General features: G+C 37.8%; 1 protein-coding gene across 3 annotated transcripts in view; it reads left to right on the forward strand.

Moving 5' to 3' along the window:
* TMEM117 (transmembrane protein 117) overlaps positions 1 to 27,344 on the forward strand; it is a 215,539-nt gene that overhangs the window by 174,844 nt on the left and 13,351 nt on the right. For all 3 annotated transcript variants that reach the window (XM_088141752.1, XM_088141754.1, XM_088141753.1), the window contains one exon: positions 5,558 to 5,717. In XM_088141752.1, coding sequence (XP_087997878.1) covers positions 5,558 to 5,717 — 160 coding nt within the window. The remainder of the gene's footprint in view (positions 1 to 5,557; positions 5,718 to 27,344) is intronic.

The raw sequence follows: 27,344 nt of genomic DNA on the forward strand, positions 1-27,344 counted from the left end.
ATTAGACCATTCTTCCAGTTCTCTTCCCTAAAATTAGAATCCAGTGTCCTGGGACTCAGTACCTACTGTATGATCCTAGCCAGCAGATACTGGTCAGCCACATGGCTGGCTCCAAACTCAGTCCAAGCTGACTTTCCCTTCTATTTACCTTCAGACTCCTTTCCCCTCTGCTCTCTGGAGCCTCACCTGTTCATCAGTCATTAAACATTTATTCAGTTCCTTGAAAAAGAAAAGGCAACCCAGTTGTCGAAACATTTTCCCAGAAGGAACAGGAGATGTGGTTTCAGAGCTGTTGTTGAGGCTGCCCCCTCTCATTGCACAGTGCACTTTATATGCTTACAGTGTGGTATGAAAGAATGCAAATGATAAATCATGACTACATAAAATGGTGCTCAATATTAATGCATAATATTTTTCCCAAGGAAGCACTAGGCTGTAATATATCAATTTTATTATTGCAAACTTTAATGTTTTTAATTGGCTGGTGAATCAGCTTTGATTAATTGATGGGGATGGGCTTGAAGGACATGTTTGTTTGCCTTCTAAAGCTGTTTCAGCTGTGGGATGCTCATACATTAGGGAAGAAAAAAAATAAAAATGACCCCACTTCTTTCCATAAATGAAGCAATCTGAATCCTCCACTCAAAATAATCATTTTAATTGCAGTTTTGTTATGTGAAATTGTATTTAAATTCACGGACCATAAAGATGCAAAAGGTGCTGTCCAAGGTTATGTAATAACCTACTAGAACATCTGTAGTGACCTAGAGACCACCTCCAGAGTGAGTGGGCCAAGAATAATAATAATTATATTATTATTATTATTATTATTATTATTATTTTACATTGGGGGAGACATGGGTGTTTTAGTGGACAAAGTTGATGCCTTAAGCATATGCCTAAGATTTCCATTTTATCACTTAAAATTCCTGAACTTCCCTCTCCAAATGACCTGACTCTTTATATGTCATTCAAATGTTGCTGTGATCTTTGAGATGATGAAAGCCATGCCCCTCCAACCTAGCAGATTATGTGATTGGACAAACAGAACTTTCAATTGTTATCCACATTGTCAATAACCTACTGCCAAATTGCGCAATCCCACCTCTCCTTCAAATGGGAAAATCTAGATCCAATTCACCCCTTATAGACTTTTTGTGTGAAACAGAAAAAAAATGAACTTATGATTTATGATTTTGATGATTAGATAGAATGGATTATAGAAAGAAGAGAGTTACCTTAGAGTAAGAGGTAAATGTATAATTGTACTTATGATTGCTATAAAGAAAATCAGAAACTATTTCTATTTTCTTTTTTCTTTTCTTTTTTCCTTTTACTTTTTTATTCTTGCACTTTTTACTTTCTCTTTGATCTTTTCTTTTTTATTACTATATATTAGTTTGTATTAGCTTTTTTACTTTCTTTTTAAAATCATATATATATATGTGTGTGTGTGTGTGTGTGTGTGTAGAGAGAGAGAGAGAGAGAGAGATTTGACAGACAGACAGACAGACAGATAGATTTTCCATGTGTGTGTGTGTGTGTGTGTGTGTAAAATCTTAATCCAATTCAACTCTTATACTGTCCCATCTAGATGGAAAAGAGAGGTGCTTCCATTCCTTACTTTCCAAACAACAAGAGGTATCTGGGAGCAGCTTTTCAGACTAATAAGTTTTATTAAAAGGCATGAGCTTTCGTGAGCTATAACTCACTTCACCAGGTGCATGGAGTAGCTCCTGACACAGAATTTAAACTGGAGTGAGGTGATTCCCAGGGAGGTGTCTCAGAGGACCTGTTAAAAGACAGACACAGAAACAGAACAACAGAACATAACTGATTGTCATCAGTTCAACTCACACTTCAACTCATTCAAGTGCAATGAAATCAATTCACAACTTAACAGCCAAACCAGCAAATATTAATGCTAAGTTAATGCTAAACCAAACACAACAGCTATACATATATAAAACAACACCTTGGACATGACCAAGTGTCTGTACAGCCATTATTAAAAATAAAATTAGTATTGTCTTGGGAACTGTCAAGATGTATTTATTTATCACATTAACCCTAATTGACCCCTAAATCGCTAAGATAAACTAGACAAGAAACCATATACAACAACCAATAAGTATAAAAGTCCATAAACTAATGAAAACTTAGAATAAAATAAAATTAACCAAACCAAACTATAATCAAACTAACATAGAATCAAGACCAATCTTCAAGAAAGGGTTTTTTTTAGTATTCTGGAAGGCAGTCACGGTGGGAGACAACTAGATGTCCACTGGGAAGCCATTCCAAAAACCAGCACCACCAACAGCAAAGAACAGTGCTGCAAAGATTCCCCCTATCCTAAAGTGGGGCACCGCTACTAGTTTCTCCCAGATAGATTGAACAGGCCGAGTCGATTCCAATGGGAGAATCTAATCCTGCAGATAAAAAGGTGCTAAGTGATGTAGGGCTTTATAGGTTAGCCCAGCACTTTAGTGGAACAACTAGGTCCAACCTACCAATCAAACACAAAGGTCTTTCAACATTTTTTAAACACTATCAGATCCATAGACATAAAGGGAACAAGGCAGCTGATTGCAGACTTGCAGGGCCAGAAATTGGAGACTGCAACACTGGAGCAAGGAACCAAAAAAGGCCCTGCTCAGAGGAACTTAAGGAAGAAACAAGATTGTAAGGGAAAATAAATAAGAACAGACAGATACTGAGCAGTTTATGACCAGAGGGCTCTCTTTACAAGCACAAGTTAGCACTATCCTAGCTATGTCCTGTTTAATTATTTGTGTGTAGCTAATTCCCCCTTTCCCCCAGCATATCCACTGCTTAATTTTACAAGTGATAAATCACTTTATCCCTTGCTTCAAAATAGCATTTTAAACATCCTTTTCCAAGATAGGTGAATATAATGTCTAAACCGAGCAGTGCACAGAGAAATTCCTCCTGACATTAAACAGCAACAGTACAGATTTTCTTTCTTTCTTTATTGTGGTCATAAATCCAAGCTAGCAACCAAAAACTGAGCAGTTTATCAAACACATATGTTACAACCAAACCCCTTATAATATAGACATACAAATATTAGCAATACAAAACTAAAGCACTGTAAGGGGAGATAAAATACGAAGTATGATATTCAGTTAAAAAAAAGTTTTGTGTCATTCATCAGCAAAGATGACTGTCCTGTACAATGTTACAGGTGCTACCAAACATTCAAAGAGACTCCATCCACATTACTGTTTTTAAATAGAAGTGTCAAATACCAGTCAGACATTCTTCCAGGATACATGATTAATAAGAGAATTATAAATCAATATTTCACATCCCCATAGCAATCACAGAAGAATAAGATATAAATTGGAAGTCAACAGCAGCTTCCCAACATGAACAAAACTAATTCCCATGCGAGATGCCTTTCAAGTAGCACTTTAAGCAATAGGCCAGCAGAAAAGAATTAAATCTAGTCCTAGAACAAAACAAAATGATTGCTATATATTAAATGTTTGTCTTGGTGTTATTATGAACTCAGTTAAAAGGTTCACTCTATTTTGTATTGTAGCACCTACCTATTTATGGTTTCATTTGTTTCACTATTTAAATTTAAAAACCTATAACAGTAACAATATGGGGATCCTCCAGAATTTTTAGAATAGCTAAACATAAACAATATTGTGACTGATTTTGCACTGAGGAATTTCCAGCAGTGTTACCAAAGGCAACCTCCTTTTGTATGAGAAGTTACAATGTCGTGATCCTGGATGGTCAGAACTTTTGCTATATAAACATTTGCTAAAAACAAGGTGGGAGAAGCAGGCATGCAAGCTGCAGTCCTCACACTCTCTGATATGGGCTCATAAACAGGCCTTCTCTCAGTGTCCCCATGTGTTCAGCTGTTCACAAACAAGTGAAAATCTGAAAAAGGGATTGTAAATACACTCGGTAGAACCCACTCATAACACCCGCTGCAATCAGGACCCTGCCTTATGACATGGCAGTACATTGAATTTTGTTTTATCTGGTGATTCTTTTGGCCTTTTCAATTCTTGAAAACATTAGAAAAGTATTCCTTAGATATACATACTTCTGTTTTGTCAGCATTTAACAACTTATATAGATTCTTAGATACATTGATGTTTAAGCATATTAAGTATTGGTCATCGTTGCAAATACAAAAGAACATTTTCAGTACTTTGACTTTCTACCCTCACACTAGAAAGAAAGAAGGAAATGAGGATTAAAAAATGCCTTGGAACAATATGAGAACTCCAATTGGAAACCAGAGCAAATATTGACTTGCTTACTTGCTATTTACGCATCTGCCTATGCATTTATCTTCCCTGTAATAACACATGTGCATTGACATCCAGAATTATTGTTTTCCTTTCCACTGTCTGAAATATTTCTAAAGCATATTTGGAAGAGAGATTCACAGCTAATGTGCAAGGAGAGCCTAAAGCAAGCAATTTAATGGTTGTGTGGCAAAGCGATAGGAATTGCCTTCCCAAGTAATTGTGGGTTTCATTTGTTAATATATGTCTTACTGTAAGTAGATGCTTTTTAATGAATATGTTTACAGTTCACTAATATTGTCGGAAAAGTAATATAACTATAATTTAAGCTTTCATATCAGCTATTTAAGATTCGTAGCTGGTTGAGGTTCCAAAGGGGCATGACACTATTTCCACATTCTGCCAATGAACGTGTTGGGAGGAGAGTTGACATTCCAAATGTGGGTAAGAATAAAGCCAAAAGTCAGAAACTGAGTAGAATAGGGCATACACATGGGTGCACACACACACACACAATGCACTTCAAGTCATTCATAAATCATATCAATGAACATGCACACACACATTGATTCATCCATATGCATACTTTCACAAGCAAGCAAAGTGACCCCTCATCATTTTGAATGTTGACAGCCAAAAACATAGGAAAAATCTATTAAATCTGTGAAATTTTAAAGGTTGCTTTCCTGACTATACTTAAGAGTGAGCCTTCTCTGAATGCATGAAGGCAGTAGACCCATTCACATACATACCAGCATCTCTTTCCAATTCATGCAAAGATTTATAATCACTATCCCATTCTTAGATATGCACCCCAGAGTCATACATTTATGCATGAAGAATAAATCCACATGCAATCTTCCTCAATACAGTTGTATTTCCCACATGCCCCCAGTGGTGTTGGACAGACCTGGCGGGGGGGGGAGGGTCATCCTACAGTATTCTTCTAGTCACTATTGTAAACTTCCTCTCATTGCTCAGCTCTTTGACAGGCTCATTGGAATTTATTTGCAGCAGCAGCAAATTTCAGCAATGGTAGTTTGGGGACTTGCCTAGGGATGATGGAGTGTAGCCCAGCACATCTAGAACAAACCTAGTTGAAGATTGATTTAGGTGAATATCAGTGCAATAGGACTTCATGTATAACAAAGAAAATGATGTTATTTTCAAATTGTTTTGAAGATCACTATAAAGTAATTATGTAATTTTCTTTCTTCTCTTCTATGTTCTAATGACTCTTTTTGGATTTCTCTTTCTAGGACTGTTTTATTTACTTTGACCTCAGTGGTTGTGCTGGTTATCACAACAGACTGGATAAGCTGGGACAAGTTGAATCGTGGATTTCTGCCCAGTGATGAGGTTTCAAGAGCCTTCCTGGCTTCCTTCATCTTAGTTTTTGACCTTCTTATTGTCATGCAGGTATGTTACTCCAGTATTTCTTCCACAGAGTGCTGAAGTGGCTAGAGTTCTTGCTAATTTCTCACTTCCCATGTGTACTGTTCAGACTTTTGGAAGGTAAATAAACATTTCTTTTGCAATCTCTATTAATACACATACATTAAGATCAGCATTCTCAGGGAACTGTTTAAAAAATTAAATGATCATTTAAAAGAAGAAGAAACACATTTGCATTTCTTAACTTTATTTTTTCATATAAGCATTTGTTTTTTCAAACGGAGGCGTCTTTCTACTCAAAATGGCATGGAGAAAAATAGAAAGAGGATAAATAAATGGGAAGATTTTAGCTTGAAATACCTCCCTTGTGAGTTTGAAATAAATATTTTAGCAAGGCAAGGTTGTTTCACATGTACCACACGAAAAATTAACAACCTGTTTTGGTAGGCAGTCTCATTCTTTTTACACCAATAACTTCTCCACTTATTATAACCAATTTCTTTCTACCACCTACTGTTTCTAAGGAGATGGATTCTTAAAGACCATCTAAATGCTGCTTTTTTGAGTCTTACCGGTAAAATAGGAGCACACAATCCTGCACACAATTGTGATGATGACAAAGATGTCTTCATGATAGCTCTTTTCTACACTTTGAATATTTTTCTTTTGTTAAAACATAAATAAAAAGATCTGGCAAAATAAGGATTTATTTATTTTGAATAGTTCTAATTTTTTGTTTCTGGCTGCATTTACAAATTTGATTTATTTTCATAGTAATCTTTTAATAGCTGTTGAATGGCATGAAGGTGTTAACAGTGACATTTTCAGAGAAACACCAAATGTTCTACCATTTTGCATATGAATTAACATAGCAATAAAGTACTCAGTCTGTCATTGACTTATTTCTATAGTATTATTGATATAGTCTTGCTTCGCAGGCTTAAGCCATATTTACAAAGTACAGGCTTGATCCATCAATTTTAAAGTCCCTTTTGTTTGAATAATCAGATTACATCAAAACTTAAACATCTTCTGTTCAAATTCAGACAAAGTATTAGTGCTGAACTGTATCAGCACTGAACCCTTCATCACACGAATGACCTTGACAGAAATATTGCAACTTTGATGTAGGAGATTGTGCTTGCAGGTCTTTGCAAATTGAGCCAATTAACTTCAAAAGAGGGGCAGGTGAACTTTTGCATAATTACAACTCCAAGATTTTGCCATTCCACCAGAAATCATGGTTTTCTAGAGCAGTACTGACATAATTTCCAATAGGCTTATAGCTCTGCCTCGTCCCAAATCATTTGTGGTTTGATTCCTTACCATATGGTGGAGCATTAGTTGGAGTGATGATATATACTCTGAACATTATTCAGCCCAGAGAAAAGAAGAGAGCCCAGGCCAACCTGAGATAATCAGTGGCGGCCAGAAAATAAGGACACTGTCAGGGTGGTTCATGGGTGATAGGATATGTAGCGTGAGAACAGCATCAATCATCACTATCTGAAGCTGCGTGAGGGTCAGCCCCTAGCATTCAACGTAAATGAAAATCCTTTCCTAAGGATTTTAAGGATGTCCTTTCTTAAGGACCTATAGAGTCCTTTCAGTTTGAAGACACCAGCCTTCCCAACCTGGGTTCTTCATGTATATGTTGGACTTCCATAATTTAATTCCCAACAACCTTGCTAACCTTGGATTATGGAAGTTAAAGTCTAGTGTGTCCAAAGGGCAGGAGATATAGTGATGATAAATATTTCAGATGATGAGTCACCTCATCATCTAAGACCTGCTAATGTGATATAAAATGTAACTGGGTTAGCATTTGGATGTTTATGTCTTCTTTGCTGTTCCAAAATTCATAATGCTATGTTCCATCCAGTAGTATGGGACAGTAGTATGGGGAATACTGAAACACTTGCTGACCAAGCTAACCAAATGATGATTGGTCTACTCATCAGCAAAGAGTATATGTGGGTCTTGGAACTGATGCAGTCCCCTGTAGCAATTTGTTTTCCTGTTCATCCAGTCCATCTGTTCATCTACTGTAAACAAAATTCAAGCCCTGTGAAAGCTATCTCAGATGGGACAAAGAAAGAAGTATAATTAAAAAAGCATCTCAACGAACATTAAAAAAGGAACATTTCCCAGGAAGGAAGAAACAATATGGAGTGTCTGGGTGTTTGAATGTTGCTAGAAATGGGATGGATTCCTAAAACATCCCTCAGAATTTATGTGGCATGGAAAAAAACAGGAAAGAATATACAAACAATAGTTGATCTTAATCAAAAGGCTGAGAAGTGCTATATAAACTTTATGTTCTGGGCTGCATGCTGGATAATGTTGGCAATATCAAGACATTAATTATATTTTACGTAAATAGGATGTATTTCTAGTGTGATAAGTTTCTTACATTCCTATGGTGATTCTCTTGAAAACGTTTTACCGTTGCATAAGAAACACAGTCGAGGATTCCAAAAATATTGATTGGCTTCCTCAGTCTTTGAAATGTTCAGTATCCTTGCTCTGGCTTTCTACTCCCTTGCTGTCAGTACGGCTGAATATGAGAGAGAGTTAATGAGAAAGAATAGCCACGTGGCTAAGATTTATTGAACAACTGTCATGAAATTTGTTGAAAAAAATGGGCTTTTGGCCATTCTTCTGCTTTTGTTTCTGTTTTATCAGAGCACATGTACAAGACATAACAAGCTTCTTTCTGTAGTGTGTCAGATTCCCAGTAATGGCATGGTGTGATCCAGATTGAAGGCTGATGAGGGAGCGCAGCTGCTCAGATAGTTCTAGAGGGTAAAACTGTTTGTCTATTCCATTTTTTATTAATCTCTTCATCCAGTTTCAGTGCAGCTCCACTATGGATGCCATGGTGGAACTATGGTTATGGAAAACAGAAGTGTTACATGACCACGTTTTTCTGAACTTTGGTTGAATGAGAAAAAAAGTCCAAAAGCATGAGCATCACTTTTAAGTGCTCATGTGGCTTTTATTCCCCTTCCCTACTCTGCAGTATAATTTCATGAGGTACAGGGTACCTTCTGAGAATCTACTTTGTGTGGCTGCAGTGAGAAACATGAACAAGAATACCCATATATTATCCTATGCAACATTGAATATCATTATACTGAAGGCATAAAATGCTATTGTCCGCTATCACTATTATTACTAAATCATTCTTTTGACTATGAAAAATGGAGTCAGCACAGTATGACCTTGAAGGTATCGAGCTGAGAGGGAAACTTCATTTGAAAATCCTTGGCTTTGGTGCTCTCTCTCTTTCTCTCTTTATTGCACAGAGTAAGTCTTAAGTTTAATTGCATTTTTGAGTGATGTTTGTACAGCACAGTTGTTATTCATTTAGATATTTATCCAGGATGCATGACTGAGATGACTCATCTTATTTACAAGGTGGCTTTGGCATCAGTAAATTGCTATTCCAGTAAAATCAGGTTGACACAGGTTGGTACTAAATTAGAAGTTCAAAGAAATAGTGCAGTATGATTCTTCTAACTAAACCAGGCCAGCTTGTTTCTGAAATTAATGTAAAATTTTTAGTGATGTTGAAAATCATGTTTTCCATGTGAACATTACATAGTGTTAAGTAAACACACTGAAGAATTCTCATGTGATTTTCTTCATATTAATTTATTGTGTTATTTCAGACTTCCCCTACTGGTATCTTCTAAATACATTAGAATTCAATTTCCATAATCCCCCAGTCACTGCAGAATACACAAACTGAAGTTCAAAGTATCTGCAAAGTATAAAGCTTGGGAAAGCTGTATTCCTACCTTACATGCATCTAAATTTAGCAACAGGAGAATAACAACGTAGTGTGCAAAAGTCATTCTCAACCTTGAGGGAAAAAATTACATGAATCCGCTATAACAATTTTACCAATTTTAAATTAGTAGAATTTAATGTTTATTGAAGCCTGGTGTTCAGCATGCTTATTTTTGAATGCATTGCTTATTAGAGTAAATTAATGCATTTTATGATGATAATTGAAGAAGTTTTGGATCAAAATGACTAAGGACATACTTGAGAACAGCAGTGCTAGATCATGAGTCTGGATAAGTTGCAAAAAGGTAAAAGAGGCAGGATTACTCAGTCCCTTCTAAAGATTATTGCTAGAAAATAAGAGATAGATAGGTAAATGATCAGATGAGAAGAATATACTAACATTTAGCTTCAGGAGGCTGATCCAACAGTTCAGTTTCTATTGCAGGTTCATCCTTCTCTGACCTCATGGGTGGAGCCAGGATACCTGTCTCCTGAGCTTCAATATTGGTCAGGTTTTTCACATGACAAATTTAACTGAATATACAGTACATACCACTGGCATCTGATCTCATCTGATCCATAATAGCAATTTACAACTGAAGCTGTTACCAGGCCCAGGGCACTGCAAGATCTTTAATTGGCATGTTTTTTAGACATCTCTATACATGCTGTTCCATACAAGGCTATCTTGCTGTTCCATTCTTACCTTTCACTTTCCATTCTTACCTTTCAAAAGCTTTCACTTTTACCCTTTAGACAATTTTCATATGCATGGGTCACCACTTTGACCTATCTTGACATACATATATGATGACCTATTTTGAAATACTATGTGACCCACCTCATCAAGCTTATCTGACTTTTCCCATCTGGATTTAATTAACTGGCTTCTGGAAATCAAGGTTAATTGTTGACCTTGTATCGATTAGGTTTGCCTTCTACAGGTCATAAATTATCAACCCATTTTCATCTGCACCTTGACCTTCTTTTCAAGGCTTTCTGTGACTGGTGGCGACTATCAACATTATGTGCACTTTACCCTTCCTCATTCACCACTCAAAGGCCAACAGCTAGAAGAAGTGACGTGCAACTTCCTTTCCAGTAGCCGAGTTATATACACTACAAGTACATACTTCAAGATACTGAAAAGATTAAAATAGCTTCAATACAGCTGTTTCCTTCAAATCAGAAAGTGACTGCCATTCTGATTAACTAATGCCTTTCTGCCAAGTTTTTCATTGATAATCTATTGGTATAGGTGGTATGTATTGATAGGGCAAGTAAGTATGGTGCTACGAGAAAAATGTTACGTAGTGCCCAGCTTCTGTAATTGGGACCAACATTGATGTGAAACAACAAACAAACAAAAATGTTAGATAATTCTGAATGCAAATTAAGACTATGTTCAGTTCTCTAGTGAGAGAAATACAAGGATTTATAATCTCTATTGTAATTGGTTCCTAATGCTCAATAATTTCTGTATGTCACATCCATTAATCAGGCACTCTGACATCTGTGACCTTCCTGTAATCACCAATCAGTCGAAAGTATAACAATGGATATCTTCTGGAGAAATCATCCATTAGTGCATCAGTTGCATCCAAAAAGCACACTATGCTGGTGCATTGGGACTGAAATTTTTCCAGACCTGGAACAAAAAATAGAAATAGCACTTTTTGCGTTTCAATCAAATCTCAGTTTAAAAAAGAAACTCAGAAAAGGATATCACAGTCAGAAAAATGAACCTGGTGGATTTATTCATACTATTTCATTAAGAGCTTGGTCTTGTTTACAGTCCATGTATCTCCCTAGGAATCAGCTGCAGTTCTAAACATGACCCTGAAATTTCAGAAGGGCAGGAGGGAGTACCTCATCTTTCTGAGACCCTTACTGCTTTTACATGAAAAGGTTTTAACTGGCAAACTGGAGCCTGGGACAAAAGCCCACCTATTAGAGATGAAAAACAGTACAACATTTTATTGCACATGACATATAAGATCTACTTTGTGGATGTATAATCTTTTTTAAGCAAAGGCTGCTCTTGGCCCTTGAGTGACATGTGTCAACGGGGCAGGACAAAGAAGGGGCCAGCAACAAGACAAAAATTGGATTTGACTTAACATTTTAATTTCATTAATTCATATACTTCACACGGTTGCTTCCTATATTTTCAATACATTTTTGTCACACAAAATTACGCAAAAATTAATTTTTGGAGACTGCTGGGACCTACACCCAAAGCTTTGTAACCCAAGGACTTGCTTGTCCTATATAATTAGCGGCGCTGTGTGTCCTCCCTTCCTCAGCTTTTAAGTTGAGAGTATGTAGGTCTCGCTTTAAAATTGTCAGTGATGCTGGGTGGGATGATGGAGCTGAAGCAGTAAATGAGGATTGATGCCTAATGGAGAAGGGCTGAAGGGCTTAAAGGAGTCCTTCAGCTCCCCCATTAGATGGGTGTCTATTAAGGGGCATCAGAACTAGACATAACCATTGCCTTCTAGGGAGGATAAGGGCAAGTGACCCTGTAAGGCTGTTTTTGGTTCCTAGTCACTGTTACTAGCAGGAACCTTGCACAGGTACCTTCGTTCCCGCACTTATAGGTGAGCGAATATGCTGGAATGCTCTGAAATTTAAACATCATGTGCAAAACAATAAAAAGTTAAATCTGTAGAACTTGGAAATATTTAAAAAATGACTTTCTCTTCTCATTTTTCCAGGAAATAGCAGAAATAGCTATTTTAGTACCGTGATTAGTCCCAGCAGAGAATATCCATCTGTTATAATCTTTCCCTGATTTTCTTCATTATTCTACAAAGGATACGTGGCAATGCCTTGACAGTTACATATTTCCATTAATTGCAATTGTTGTCAGAATGTTTGCTCTTGGCATTAATATTCAGCTTCTAGTTATACTCATGTGTCCTGCAGATTGTTATAGTAAGGATCTACACATCCCTTAATGTTGCTTTTTAAAGAACATTGCCATGTTAAGTCTAACCTTGGCTGATCCTAAAAAAGCTACACAGACTCAAAAATCCCAGGGCATGGGAAGTAAAAAAAAAAAAAATTAAAATCCTGGAAAAAGACAGTGGCAAACAACGTCTATACTGCTGCCAAGAAAACTACATGTCATGTAGTCAGCAGGAGTTCAGATCATCTTAGTGGTATCTTTATCTTTTTATCCTTTTCTCCTCATATCGATCATTCTTATTCTTAGATCAACCAATCATTCCAAATGAGATCAGCCAATCTACCAGACTGAATCAGAGCCTGTATAATTATCAGACAGCACTGAGAACTGTTGGCCTTGCAGTCCAATAGATCTTTAGGATTGGAAAAGGCTGGTTTTTACCATATTATACTTCTGTCTTAATTCCCCAGGATATATTCTTAATTAGATCATTTTGATGTGCTCTGTATGGCTTGTCCTTAAAAATGACCTGGAAGCTTCATGTAGAAAAGAATTATTGTGGCTGCTAAGTATTCAGCTCTTACATTACCAATTATGTTAGTGCTCTATTTTTTTTTTCAAATGCAGTTTTACATATTGATATTTTTAAAATTATAAACAATTTGGGGCAGATTGTTTAAAATACTAGCTGCCTCAGTTTGAACATGCTCTATGTTTTTCTTTACTTCATCGTTATAATGATACAGAGCTGAAATGCTTAAGATAACCTGCTGAACAAACTGAAATAAGGTGGTTCAGCCGCTTTTTTATTATTCTTTGCACCGTGTTTATATATGCAGGAATCCCACAACAATCAGGATTGCATGCTTTTCAATTTCCCAGATGGTACCTAAGGACAGTTGTATATTTAGAAAAGTATACATTACAATATTTCTGGAAACATACCCTTTCAGAAAAGAGATATTGTAGATACTGAAGGTTCATTTTTTGCATTCTTTCAGAATTCTATCTAGTATTTATAGAATTTGATGTGCCTCTTACTTCCAATAGTTCTGCCTATAGAAGAGTAGTACGGGTAGTCCTCGCCTAACAACCACAATTGGGACCAGAATCTTGGTTGTTGAGTGAAGCGGTCATTAAGTGAGGCACCCACGTGGCTGCTTCACTCAGTGGCTGCAATCTGGCACACTGTGGTCATTAAGTGATCTCCCAGGTTATTAAGCAGATGGAGTGAAAGAGCATGGAGTTGAAATCCTCCCGGCAGGCTGCTCTTTGAGAGCAAAAGGGCTGCCTGCTGGATGGTTTCATGTCTGCATAGAACTGAAATCCTCTCAGCAGTCAGCCCTTTCGCCCTCAAATGTTCCTAAAGCCCGCTGAAGGGATTGCCCTCCTCTCCATGGACAGAGGGGAAATCCTTCCTGGGGCCGGAGGGACAGAGCTCAAATCTTCAGGATTTGCCTGCCCACCGCTGAGAGGGGAGTGGAAACCTCCCAGTGATGGGCATTTACGGAGCTCAAATCCTGAAACTTTGAGGTCCATTCCTTCAAACCGCTTCAAGTCTTAAGGACTTGAGTTCCGTTCCTGCACCCCCGCATCCCCTCTGCCTGCAACCTTCCCTGTCAACTTCCAGCGGGGAAGCTGGCAGAGAAGATTGTAAATGGCAATCACATGATCGCGGGGGGCTTGGCAACCGGTCATAAATGCTAGCTGGTCGCCAAGCAACCAAAATGTGGCCACATGATCACGGGGGGGCACAGTGTTTTGCGATGGCTGGAAGTGCTTTATGGACCGTAAAGCACTCTTTCCAAGGCTGTCATAACTTCAAGCCATCATTAAACGAACAGGCATTAAGCGAAGACTACCTGTATGTCGTGTAAACTATGGGAAAAATATTGGGAGCAAAAATGTCCCAGGATAGGAATGCTGAAAATATAAGTAACCAGTTGCCACTTAGAAAAGCCCAGGAGGAACATAAAACGGGGTTTATGTTAAGCCAGCAAAAAAGATGGGAGGAAAAGGCACCAAGTTGAAAGAGGGTACAGAATGTGAGCAGCAGCCTTAAATGTCAGAAGGAAACCAACTGTTTGAAGGGGCTTCATTCTTGATGTGCAGTAAAAATTCTTTACCAACTAAGCCAAGCCAAGTCAGGTGGATGCAAAGCTTTGGCAGTCGAGGGACAAGCTTGACCATAATATATACTGAACTGCCTGTCTCCCTGACATCCTGGTTTTCCCACACAACCTTTATATATGGATAGGAACATACAAATATGAAATTTCCCACTCACAGTGTGTCATGGTAAGGTTCTCGAAGGCTTGAATGACAAACTTCTTTCCGAAGCAGATTGGCTTGGTATGGTACCTGAAATAATTGGCTGGAAAAAAGAACGGATCTCTTTGTGTGGCTAAGTCGCTTACTGTTACATTCATCTTCAGAACTGCCCTATCAATGGTTCAGTTTATTCCCATTTTCTAAACATTATCTTAAAATAACTGTATGTGCACTTCGACTCTAAATGTCCCTCCAGCGCTGTCCCAGGGGGTAGGCTGACAATCTTGCCAACCCAGCTGAGCGTAATCCTCCCCATGCATTCCAAGGCATATTAGCAGTGGCATCGTTTGTGCGCGATTAGCTTTACTGTATCGAATAAAGAAACAGCAGGATAAAATATAAGCAAAGGGGTGCTTCTGATGGCTTACTTTTTGCATAGCTGATGAAATGGCAGTTTCTGCTTCCTCAGAAAGTTTGATGGGTATTGGAGAGTACGTTGGTTAAAAGGCAGACTTGTTTTTATTGCCTTGGAGCCCCTTCATCATACCGCGAGGCTGCTGCTGGTTTTGCATCACAAAAGCGAGATGCAGGCCTAATCACTAGGTGTCTTGCCATAATGAGTATACGAGGTATATTAGCATCTGTTATAACGGCACTTTATTATGGCCATTAATGAGTAATTTTGTTCCTCCACTCTATACAGAGATGGGGAAATTATCCCCACCCCCTACCCTCATTTACATAGCAGTTTCCTGTTATTGTTTTCCTCCTTACAGAGAATGTTTAACTCTTCCATTGTGTTCCTTTAGGGTTATGCTCTGGTGATGCTAACATTGTCTCTTTTTAAAAATGGCATTCAAAAAGGTTTTAAAATAAAAGTTGAAATGGTTTAACAACAAGACAAAGTAATCAATCATGGAATCAAGGCTTCTGGCATCCCATAGGTCAGGATCAAAACACGTTTAAAATTTTCTACTTTGGCTGTTAACTATATGTTCAGAGAATGTTGTCGTACAAAGCTGATGAAGCAATGAATTAATCTTACCTAAACAACTGTCCCTATCAGCCCTTATGTAATAGAGCCATAGGACCCCTCTAAATGGATGGAAGTTGCCAAACAGAAAAATAGCTATTTCACCCCATACTTATATTCAGACTAATGCAAAATCACTCCAGTATCCATTCTCCCTGGAAGGCATAGTTAGGTCAGAAATTTGCATAATACCCAAATAAAACCACCTTGAAATTATTTTGACAGCAATGGACAAACTTTAGGTAGCCATGGGCTACACTGAAATTTGGGACAGGGTGGGGCTAAGGACCATACATGGGTCACATCAGATACGAGAGTGGAACTGCGTTTAGGGTTTATGTTATAGTTTTCATGTGTTTCCTACCTCATGTAGGAAACTGCTGCCTGGTGTTTCAACAGTCATAGTCCAAGGGGCCTCTGAAGGCCAAAAAAAGATGTCTGCAACCTAGTGTGGACCACATTGCCCACTCTTCTGCATTAAAGTGGGAATGAAAAGAGAGTGAAAGACAGAAGTAGCTTGCTTTTCCAGTTTTTTTTATATAAATGTAACATATCAAGCAAATGGATCCTGAAAGTTCACTTTTGTTATTGCTTACTTAAGCCGTAAATACTTTTTTTTCCTAATTAGGGATGTAAAATTAAGCTAAAACGGTGGTATAAGTGCATACATGTGGTTTTGGAGCACATTCTTCCCTGTTTCATTGTAGTGATTTCTTTGGCCTCAGTTGCTGACAAACTCAAAGTATCAAGAAATATATAATGAAAACAATATATAATTACAGTTAAAGACTGAAGCACTCTCTATTCAGGTTTAATTATGTAAAAAGGGGATGTGCAAGGAATAGCTAATGCATCACTCCCACAAAGTTAGAGTCCTTTCTGATAGTTGATTAGGGTTGCTGTAAGCATGAAGTGTTTTGTCATTACATTTAGTGGGAGTAGCAATGAAGTTCTTCCTGCCTTTTTCAACAAGTATGACCCTGGACACTTTTACATTAGGAGGAGGCATTGAAACAATTGTGCTTGAATCTGGCTTCTGGGATTCCCCATCTCTCTATGCATTTGATCCTGCTTCCCTGTCTCTGCAGGGAGAATGCTGATCTTTACCATCTGCAGAGTCTCTAACTGTGTGAAATAAGGGGTGGGAAAAATAATGAGGTAAAATGTGGAAATACTAGCTCTAGCAATGCTTCTGCAATGTAAGACAAAGCTACCAGGTAAAGAAGACTTGCTTGAAAAATGTCTCTGATTTTTCAGTTGCCTAATTGTTTGTGTTTCAGTTAGTCACATGCTGATTTATCCAAATCCAGTTGAGTACTAATCAGTCTAATTTTCTAAAAATTATTAACAAATAGAAATGCAAGAACATTCACAGTGGATGCCATTGGTATGTAATTTACAGACATACATTCAGCTACGGAGTTGGAGTTCGGTAGTTTGCATTTCAATATGTTGTCTACTAGTCTATTCACCTCATCATAGCATGTCATGTGAATTAGACCATCATGTTGTAACTTACTATGGTTTCCTTGGCAGAGTTTGTTATATGAACAAAGTGATTTCTGTTTTGTTACCCTGGGTTTAGTGTTGAAGCAACCTAGCTACACATCTTGCCATTTATTTGTTTGTTTGTTTACTAATTTTTAACCTACCAGAGTCTATTAAACTTGGCAGCAATCATACACAGGCTGCAATGCATCTTTTTCTAATAGACACATTGCAAACTACTGCAAGGTTTTTGCTTTCCCTCTCTCTTCCTTTGATGATCTTGAAGTAGGATATTAATTAGATACTCTTCACATGGAGAACTAAGATATATTCACCGGAGGGCTGACCTGTGCAAAAAGAAAAAGACCCATGATCATCCTCATTTATGGATAAAATAGCTGGAGAATTGTAAATGTTGCATCTATGGCACCTTTTCTTTCTGACCATTCATTTCCTTAATTTTTACTTTGTCTAATCCTTCTGGAGCAGACTATTCAGTCAAATGTTCACAATGGCATCAGTCAAGGCTCTTACTCATTTCAGCTTAGCAGATTTCAGGTGCAGTGGATGAAATGTGTCATGTGACAATCATACATGTAGCTTACACAAAGATTACTTGTTGCTTTAAATCTTCACATACAGTACATTCAGAGTTTGTTTTCAGCTTGAAAGTTTCTGATTTAATTCCAAACCTGAATTTTCCATTTTTATTGTAGAAATTTTGGGCATACCAATTAAATACCTGATTTGCTGAATTTCCTATGTGTCCATAAGCTATACGCATCAGTGCATAAAATCCCATTTGTTATTTTACATGGGTATAATATATTCATGCTTAAAATGCATAAAATATAGAAAATAGGCATGTCTAAAACCCCATTTGGTTTTAATGGACATTCTGTTTTAATGGAATCTCCTTCCCCCATTAGTCCTTTAAATCAAGAATTTACTAATGCTTTTGTGGTCTCAAAAATACTACTTCCTAGTGCAACCCTTTCCAACTCAAAGTGCTCCAGATGCAATCACAACCCATTTGCTAATCCTAATGACTTTAACAAAATTGAACTCTAAAGACACTAGAGAACACCAGGGTTCTATTGTTGAGAGCCATGGCTTAAGAAGATAAAGCAAATGTATCATATCTATATAGTAAACGTGACTGATGATATATAATTTTAAGAATATGGATAAGAATAATAATGGATTTTGTGGCTATATGGTTTCTGTATCTATTACAGAGAACAGGAAGATGTCCCATAATCCAGTAACTTATTTGGTTTTCTTGTGTCCAATTTTAGTTATAGCTACAGTAAGTCCACTGAAATCAATGGGATATAAATTAGTCATATCAAATTTCATTAATTTCAGTGTTCCCACTTAGCTACAATTACATCTGGTTTCAATCCTGTGATTATGATAAGAATTTGACATATTTTGTATCATGTATCAATCCTGTTTCCAAATGTATCTTTGGAAGAATAAATTTTAAGTTTTAAGAAGTTAAATGTCAATCTTTATCAATATTTCTGAAAGCTTCGGTTTCTTAGTTTTATTCAGTAATGTAGATGGTGTAATATTGCAGACAACAGTGACTCTGCAGACCAGACAGAAATGTAATACTTCAGGCTTTTCTACTGATGAATTAAAAATGGGCAGGTATCATAACAAACTGTGTAAAACATATGGCAGACTTAGTGATTGACTTTGTATAAATTGCACATGTTGAGTAATCAGTTGGCATAGTGTCTCCACTAGGAATGCCCAGTGGAAGTGCTCATTCATTATTCTGACTTGGCAAATTGCTCCTTCAATGAAACAATTGATTTATCATTTTTCAGACATTCAAAGACATTCTTTCTCAGAAATGTAAAGCTATGGCTAAGCAAGGTACCTACTTAATATAGCTTGATGCAAATCTATGTATGTGAATGCCTGTGTAGGCAAAAATAAAAAGACACACAAACTTCAAGCCATATTTTATTAAAGGATAGGGCAATAACATGCTAGATATTAATACTGCTATGGATAAGTAACTATAACTCAACCTGTAAACGCATGCAGGTAAAAGCTTGCATGCAGAAGTTCCCATGTTTAGTCCTGGGTTCTGCCTGGTAAGAATCAAAAAAGGATGAAGTCCAGGAGAGCTGCTGCCAATCAGTGTATGCAAAGCTGAGACAAATGGACCATGAGTTGCTTCTTGTCTTCCTTTCCCATTTGATGACTGATGAAACAGGCATGAAGATTTAGCTGAGATGTTCTCCGTACCGGATCATTGTGAACTCTCAACTCATATTGAAATTGCATTTCCTCTTGGAGCATAGGCATCTAAGAGGGACAAGGAGATGAGTGATAAAATATGCCTCTTACATACTACAATAATACAAAAGGGCAGAGTTTGTATCTTGATATCACAACACATGTTTCATCATCCTGGTATCATTATGGCCAGCTGTGGACAGAGTAAGTAAGGATGCTTTGAATCAAAGTATTTATTGTTGACTTCTTTGGGTTTTTTTTTTTTTTTTTTTCAATTTCTCAATTTAAGCAACAGTCCTGGAATTCCTAGGTAATCCCCCATCCTTACCAGGGCCAACCTGCTTAATATCTGAGACTATTCATAGATAGCTAATTGCTGCCATCTGCAGAGACTGGAGAGACATTTTGAACCAAATGGTTACCTTACGTTCAGTGTTCTCCCAGCCTTAAGTGTCCCCTAGCCCCTAACTAGCAATATTAGCTATTTTATATACCACCAGCTGCTAGTGTTATATTACATTCACATAATTTTTCCTTCATAGGAAAGGTCACCCTAACCTGTCTCTTCCCTTCCCCCCTAGTGAAGTTTACCTTTACTAAACTACTGAATCCCAAGTAGCAACCCTTCCCCAGAGTGTCCACCAAAAGGGAGAGGGTTTTTACTCTCTCAATTACCATGATCCTTACATTCATCTTAAATTTTCTTTCCTTCCCTAGCAGTTTGCCTTGGTTACCTATTCCCTACCATATGCTTTTTTAATGCATGTCCAGTATTTTGAGTGCCACAAATTAATTTTTCAAAACCATCAAGTTCTTACTGATTACAGCAAAGATGCTATTTGCTATGCATGGTCTCATCAAGATGGATTGTGAGTACCAATGGATGCTAATACATCTGATTCGTCTTTTGGGAGAAGCAGTATCACCTGGTACTGGAAAACAGCTCTTGGTTTATTGGGCGACCCATTCCCAGACACTGATCAAACTATGGAACTATTAACCAAAAAAGAATTGGAGGTAAAGTGTTGTCCCTTACTAAGTTTCTCCAACACTGTATGAGTCTTAAATATTCATTGCTACAATAATGCAAAGATAGCACAAAAAATGCAAAATAACCAAACTATAAAATAATAAACAACTGGAAAATAATAATTATGTCCCTGAGGAACTCTTCTCACAAATTTTTTCATCTATTTACTTTCTTTCCACCTAAACCACAAAAAGGCTTAAAAAGACTGAAATGGGCAAAGGCAAGGAGATAAAAAGTAGGCAAAGGGCAAAATGTAGATGTGCCTTTCTTGGGGAAAGTATGGAAGCTGTACACTGTTGGAAACATAGGTGTCTAATGCGGAATGGTGGTGCAGCATGCGCTAAATGAGTTCTGATTACTAATAAATATCTAAAAACCTATTCCAAGCTTATTACAACTAGGCTGCTGCCTAAAATGTGTATTTCTCTTCAACAAGGAAAAGTGATGGATATTCTTAAGCCGCATTTCTAAAGCAGTATCAGAAATCTAGCATTGGCTGTATTCTGTGTACTCCAAAGATCTTTCCATTGTTAATTTTCTTATATTGATGGTGTTGGTGGTGATGGTGATGATGATGATGTATTCACTAGTCCAAGAGTACAGTTCTTTAGCAGAGAGGAAGGACAGGAAAAAGAGGAGAAAGTGAAAACAGCTGAACAATAGAGAGTCATCTCATTAGCATGGATGTAATTTGGAGGTAAACTTTTGGTTTGCGGATTCTAAGTCATTCACCAATTGAATGAGATGCCCTTGCCTATCTAACTACTATATCAGTCTCCCCCAATCAGGTGGTTTAAGATGTCCTCCAGTGATTGTGTTGGCTAGGAATTCAGGAAGTTGTACCCAACAATGTTGGCTAAACTGGGGAAGGCAACAAGATTTTACTTTTTGCATCTGTGTTTCTTGATTGCTCTCATCTTCGGCATAATTTTAGCTGACTTCCAGCTTCTTGTTGGTCCATGCTAAAAAACAGAAATGCCCATCCTTTTGTGGGAGAAAATCAACTACAGGATAATTCCAGTGAGGAAACTGAAATGACAAGATGTTACGATATCTAATCCCGAGTAACAACCTGCAGATGTTATCTTGAATGTTGCCCATATCTTGCTAACATCTGAACTGTTCTTTGGCTAATGTCTGACAATTGATTTGGGGTGAACGGAGAAAAAAGAAAAGGGAAGAGGCAGAAAGAAAACAGAAAGAAAAAAAGAGAAGCTACAGTATAGACTGTCAGTGAGAGATTCCATAAGATTTTTTTTAAAAAAATAAGAGGCTACATCAGCAATCAAGTAGGACAGGAATCCAGAAGATGAGAAGGGAGGGGTCACAAGAGGGCATCCATCAAAAGCCTGAGTGCCTTTCAAGAGTGCATTTAAACTATAGCTCCTTATCTAAACCAAATTACAAAACCCTCTGAAGGTTTGCCCACCGTTTCTCTCTCTCTCTCTCTCTCTCACTCACACGCACATCATTTTCTAAAATTGTAACACAGCCATTTTTGAAAGTGAGGAGATTCTATAAACAGGTTTTCATCTGACTGACAGAGGATGTTAATTCATTCAGGGCTCATAACCAAACTTCGATTTCATTTTTTAATTTTTTCCTACACACATGCTCAAGGAGCACTTAATTTGTGCTTTTCTTTTTGATGGAAGAACATGGGTGAGAAAGGCATTGCTATTTCAACCAGATAGTTTTGCTTGTCAAAACCAGGTAGTGCTGATGCAATTAAAATCAGGTAGAGTGTGCTTTGCTTGCTTGCTTTGATAAATCTGCCCAAGGATTCCTAATGGTAAAAAGCTTTCAACATGAAATTCATATTTAAGATGAAATGCATATTTTCTACATGGAGTTTACAAAGAAAGGCATATTGGTTGGGGGTGCTCTGTGTGGGTGGGTGGGTGCATGTGTATATACGTATATTTGCAATTGCATTTGGGTCAAAGGGAATAATACAGCTTCTCCTCCCCTTTTTATTTTTTGGGTACCATTTTAAGCCTGGTATTTAGGTTTATGATTCATTCATTGCTTAAAGGGCTTGATTTATGGGGCAGAGTTTTTTCCTTGGCTATGCCTGAGATGTTTTGCTTGGAAGTAAAAGCAGAAAAATATCTACTGGTTTTTATATGTAAAGCAAGTGTCATGTGCTTTCCTTAATAGCAGCATATTTCATTTCCCTCAATCCCTGTGAATAAGGAATGCGGTACCTGGGTGGAAAGTTCAATATAATAACCCAGGCAGCAGCGTGCTATCTTTATGAAGCTTTGTGTTATTACTAAAAACAATAAAACTGGCAGACCCTACATTAATGGGGAGAGGCCACTGTGTGTTTATTGCTCTCCTGACAAAGCTTTGAGTAAATGATGCACAATCAATTGAAAAGGGCTCCTTATGGCAAATGTTTGAGACTGCTGCTGTAATGGAGAAATTAGACATGTGCTTGTCTTGGCTATAGAAACTTGTTTGTGTGAATTAAACAGTGTGTGGCTCTCTTGCTTCTGCCTTCCACCTTGCTGGTTCTGCTTCTATTAGATCCCAAGGTTATGGAGTTGTAGGCTGCTGTTGACCTAAACATCTATCATATCCCCTGTCTTTGATCAAACGTTGACAGCTAGGCATAATTTCCTTGGGTAGGCTAAATCAACTTTTCTTGTATTTCTAGTATGGAATGTTTGTGAGTGAAACCACTGACTGATTTCATTCTATGATTCTAATTTTATACTGTAATTTTTCACTGCTGAATCTCTTTAAAATGAATATTGTTAATAGAGTTCCCTTGCCAGCCAGCAGAATTTAGACATTCCCAATAAAGTTTCCTCCATGAAGGCTGCAGACCTAGAATCTACATGTCCAAAAGGAATCATAGCTCTTTGTCACATACTCACAGAGAGACACTGCAGATGCTCCTTCAGTTTTGGGGCTAAAAATGTGAATCCTTTAAAAAGCAGAGGCAGACAGGATGACATACTGTAGCTGAGGAAGAAGCTGGGACTTGAGTTCCAAGCACAGAGCTAGTATCTCACCGAAGCTTCAGAATAAATTTGGAATTGCTAGGAAAAAAATGAAATCCAAATAAAATGAAGCAAAGGGTCTTTCATTTTTTTAAAAAACTATTCATGAAATAGAAAATTATGTTCAAGCCAGAATGTATGTTACATTGGTTTTTTTCCCTGTATTCTGCTAAATCCAGCCTAATAACCTTATGTGAATAAGAAAATAGAGTGTGTAGCCACAATCTTCCATTCCATCTTTCAAGCTGAGCAGAAGGAGATAAATTTTATTATAGTTTTCAGAGAGTCTATATATTAAACTGCATTATCTTCCGTCTGACTCATTTGTAGCAGACCAGCACCACGCTTTGGTCTGCCTGGAACACTGCACTTTATTTTGCAATTTTCAGGAGACTTATATTTTGTCTTTTCTTCTTTTTTAAATAAAGTTTGATTTTGTTTGATGAGCTTGATTTATTTCCCAAAGAAGGAAAGGAAAGCCTGAAACTTCTAACATGCCCCATTAAGTGAAATGGCCATAAGTTATATTACAGAAATTTATATCCATGTTTTTATTTCTTGACATTTTAACCACTAGAAAGATGGGATAGGGGTGAGACACCTATCTATTACACACACTGGAGTTAGGAGAAGGACACCAGGTGAGAGAATAGAAGTTTGAAACCCTCAGCCTTCCACTCTACAGGCTAAGTTATTCTGCCACAGACGTTATGTGCTACTGATAGACATGGTTAATTTCAGAGAGTTGGAAGCTGTATCCATTGATTAGGACGGTTTAATGTAGACACAATCCAGATACAGATCCTAAGCACTGCAATACATGTGAGCACTTTGGAGTAGGCAAGGTCAGGAAAGAGGAGCAGCAAGGATTTCAGAAATGCTCTTTATTTTTGTAGGTATAATTACAGAATCTTGAAAGCCTTTCAGAGTTTTTCTCTACTACGGGTAGTTCTCCAGTTATAATCTTTGCTGTCTTCTTGCTCCCTCTGCTGACCAAGCATGCCTGGCCTGGCCCTTCACAAAGCAGCTGCTGGGCATGCAAGGTTTCTTCCCAAAGTCGCACGTGGCAATTTCCACACGAGACCTGGGGAAGAAGACCTTGTGTGGCCAGCAGCTGCCTCATGAAGAGCCAAGCCGGACATGCCTAGTCAGCAGTGGGAGCAACAAGATGGCGAAGGTCAGCTGGGGCAGCAGAGTGCAGGGTGGGCTGGGGTGGGTGGGGCTTCACACCGCAGTGCTGGGCCAAGCTGGTCTTCCTGGGGTGACTGTTGCTTTGCGTTGTGCTATGCTGCGCTGTGGCTCAAGGGCTTCTTGCAGCTCCAGAGCTGCAGCACACCAAGAAGCCTCTAAGCTGCAGTGCAGCAAGCAGCTCCAAACCACGTGGCTCTGGGCCTGCTTGCCACTCCACAAGGTAGGGTGCAGTGCAGCCAAAAGGGCAAAGTTGGGGGGAAAAGACAGTTGGAGGGAGTTGAAAGGGAGGCAGTCCCTTACCTGACTAAGGCCTGGGCCTGGGAGGGACCAAGTCAGAAATGGCTTGGATCGAGGTGGGTCCTTAGCTAATGATTGGTGGGATTCGGATAACAACAGCAACAGGGAGTGCCGGGATTGCGGTCGCTAAGCTATGTGGTCACGTGACATTGAGCTTTATGACCACATCACTTAGCAATGGAAATTCCAGTCCCAACTGCCATCGTAACTTGAGGACAACCTGTTCATGCCAAACAAAATCAAGTTGGGATTATCCTGATTATTATTGTTATTTTAACTTGTGAGCCACCCTTTTATAACTCTCTAATTTATTGTATTACCTGTACTTTATTTAGTCAGTAGCCATAAATCATCATCTTCATCATCATCATGACTCAATCTGGAATAAAGGTTACATCAAAAGAACAACTTCAATTTCAGTAAAGCCCCTTTTATACCACAATCCTATATGTATTTAAACATAAACCCCAGATTGGGATTACTTCCAGGATGCTTCCATAAAAAGAGTTCCTGGAATATCAATGACAGCTGCAGCTTTTCCCTCTTTAACCAATTACCTCATGGCAAGAAAATAAAGATGGGAAATGGGAAAATTACATATGTAGAAAATATCCTCTGCTGCCTCTCTCCCCAAATTCGGTGAACAAACCACAGTATCCACTATGGCAACCAATTCTTCAGGTTTCTTTGCACGCTCTAGTCAAATTTTGATGATACGCTAGTAACTTTTAAATGGTGAAAAGCAAAGGGATTTTTCCTACCATATATGCCTATACACAAACATACACACAACCTGAGCAAACTATATCCAAATTAGGATCTTTCTCCATATCTGGTTCCATCACAACCACATTAAATGGGAAAGTGTGGTTTTTTTTAAACACTGTATTGTTTAAATTGGTTTAGAACTGATTCAGAATTAGGATGATTCAAAACATAATTCAGGAATTACAGATTTTTCAGCCCTGAGAAAAAGAGACTAAGTACTCTTAGTTTCCTTACACATATTGATTACATCCCTGACCTTTCAACGTGAGTGAAAAAACTATAAAGGGAAATTTGGCTGGACATTTTTAGACTCCTCTCTGCAATGTGAAGCTCTGCACTAAGGCTGGCCATATCATGAGGCAAAATGAAGCTATTATCTTAGGTGGCAGGTGTCTGAAGGATGGTTGTGTAGTCTGTAAGCTATTTCTATTTTGCTGTGGAAGAGAAGGCTACCTGACTTCCTCAACTAGCAGGGTGCTCAGTTCTGTAGACAATGTCAAGGAGGCAATTCAATCTCCAGTCCAGTAATCTTCTGGAAAGAATAGGAATGCTTTCTTGTTCTTTGCATCAGGCAGGAAAATGTCTTGGATTGTCCCAACTCAACAAAGTTCCCAATTGCAGAGGAGATTCTAAATGCATTTACTTAAGTAATTGAACATATTTAGAATCCCGATTTGAAGATTTCTATTCTATGAAAGATGACTAAGTATTGAATGTGCAGTTCCATAGCTCACAACTTGGAAATAAATGTCCAAGAAGGATTTTTAAAAATGCCATGCGAAAGCAGCATGGTGGAGATATTATCTCTCTACATGAATTCCATCTTTGTATTGCCACTGTGAATTGATAAAATAGAGATTATTATCCCAGTTTATGATAGAATGCATTGAATTCAGGCTTTTTCACTTATTTCTTCACAAAAATGTTTCATTTTAAAAAAACTGGGAGACTGCACATAAGCATGCTATCTATAAAAAATTCCCAAGCTCTGCTTAGCCCATCCCCCAAAATACAAAAAGGGAAACAAAATGCTGCCATTTCAGTGATTTACAAGAAAGCCTAATAGATATGACACAACTGAGTTATTTCCCATATGTGATATACTGTGTTACAACTCAGTTGGTTTCTCTAGGGCCAAAATTAACTACATTTTGTCCGTAAACTGAAGGAATTGCCTGGCAACTCCTCAATTTAGTTGAGGCTAGATATTCTTTGTTTAAAAAACATCAGATTCATTTCAAAGAGCAAATGTTCTATCTAGTTGGAGTTTTGTGTTGTGAAAAATAAAGCTAAATAAACAACATGGCAAAAAAATAATAGCTGAACAGATTTTGAACATACTTGAAAGAAATTGCAAATAGAACCTTACATAGAAGTAGAGATAAGATGGATAGGAGTATGGGACAAGTAGATCATTCAGGGTCTTGAATTTCCTTTGGGGACTGCATAGATTCACAATGCTGCAGCAATTATGCACAATCCACATGTATACGTTTAGAGATCTTGTTGACCTAGGTGTGGGATGGATACATTAGAGAAGTAAGAAAAGTCAGAGATAATGGGGAGGCTGAAAAAAGAATGGAAGTGAGAGGAGATATAA

Source organism: Python bivittatus, unplaced genomic scaffold, assembly GCF_059951505.1.
Source record: "Python bivittatus isolate LINGU-HERP-01145 unplaced genomic scaffold, Pbiv_v1 ctg000330_np1212, whole genome shotgun sequence".
Classification (NCBI taxonomy): Eukaryota; Metazoa; Chordata; class Lepidosauria; order Squamata; family Pythonidae; genus Python; species Python bivittatus.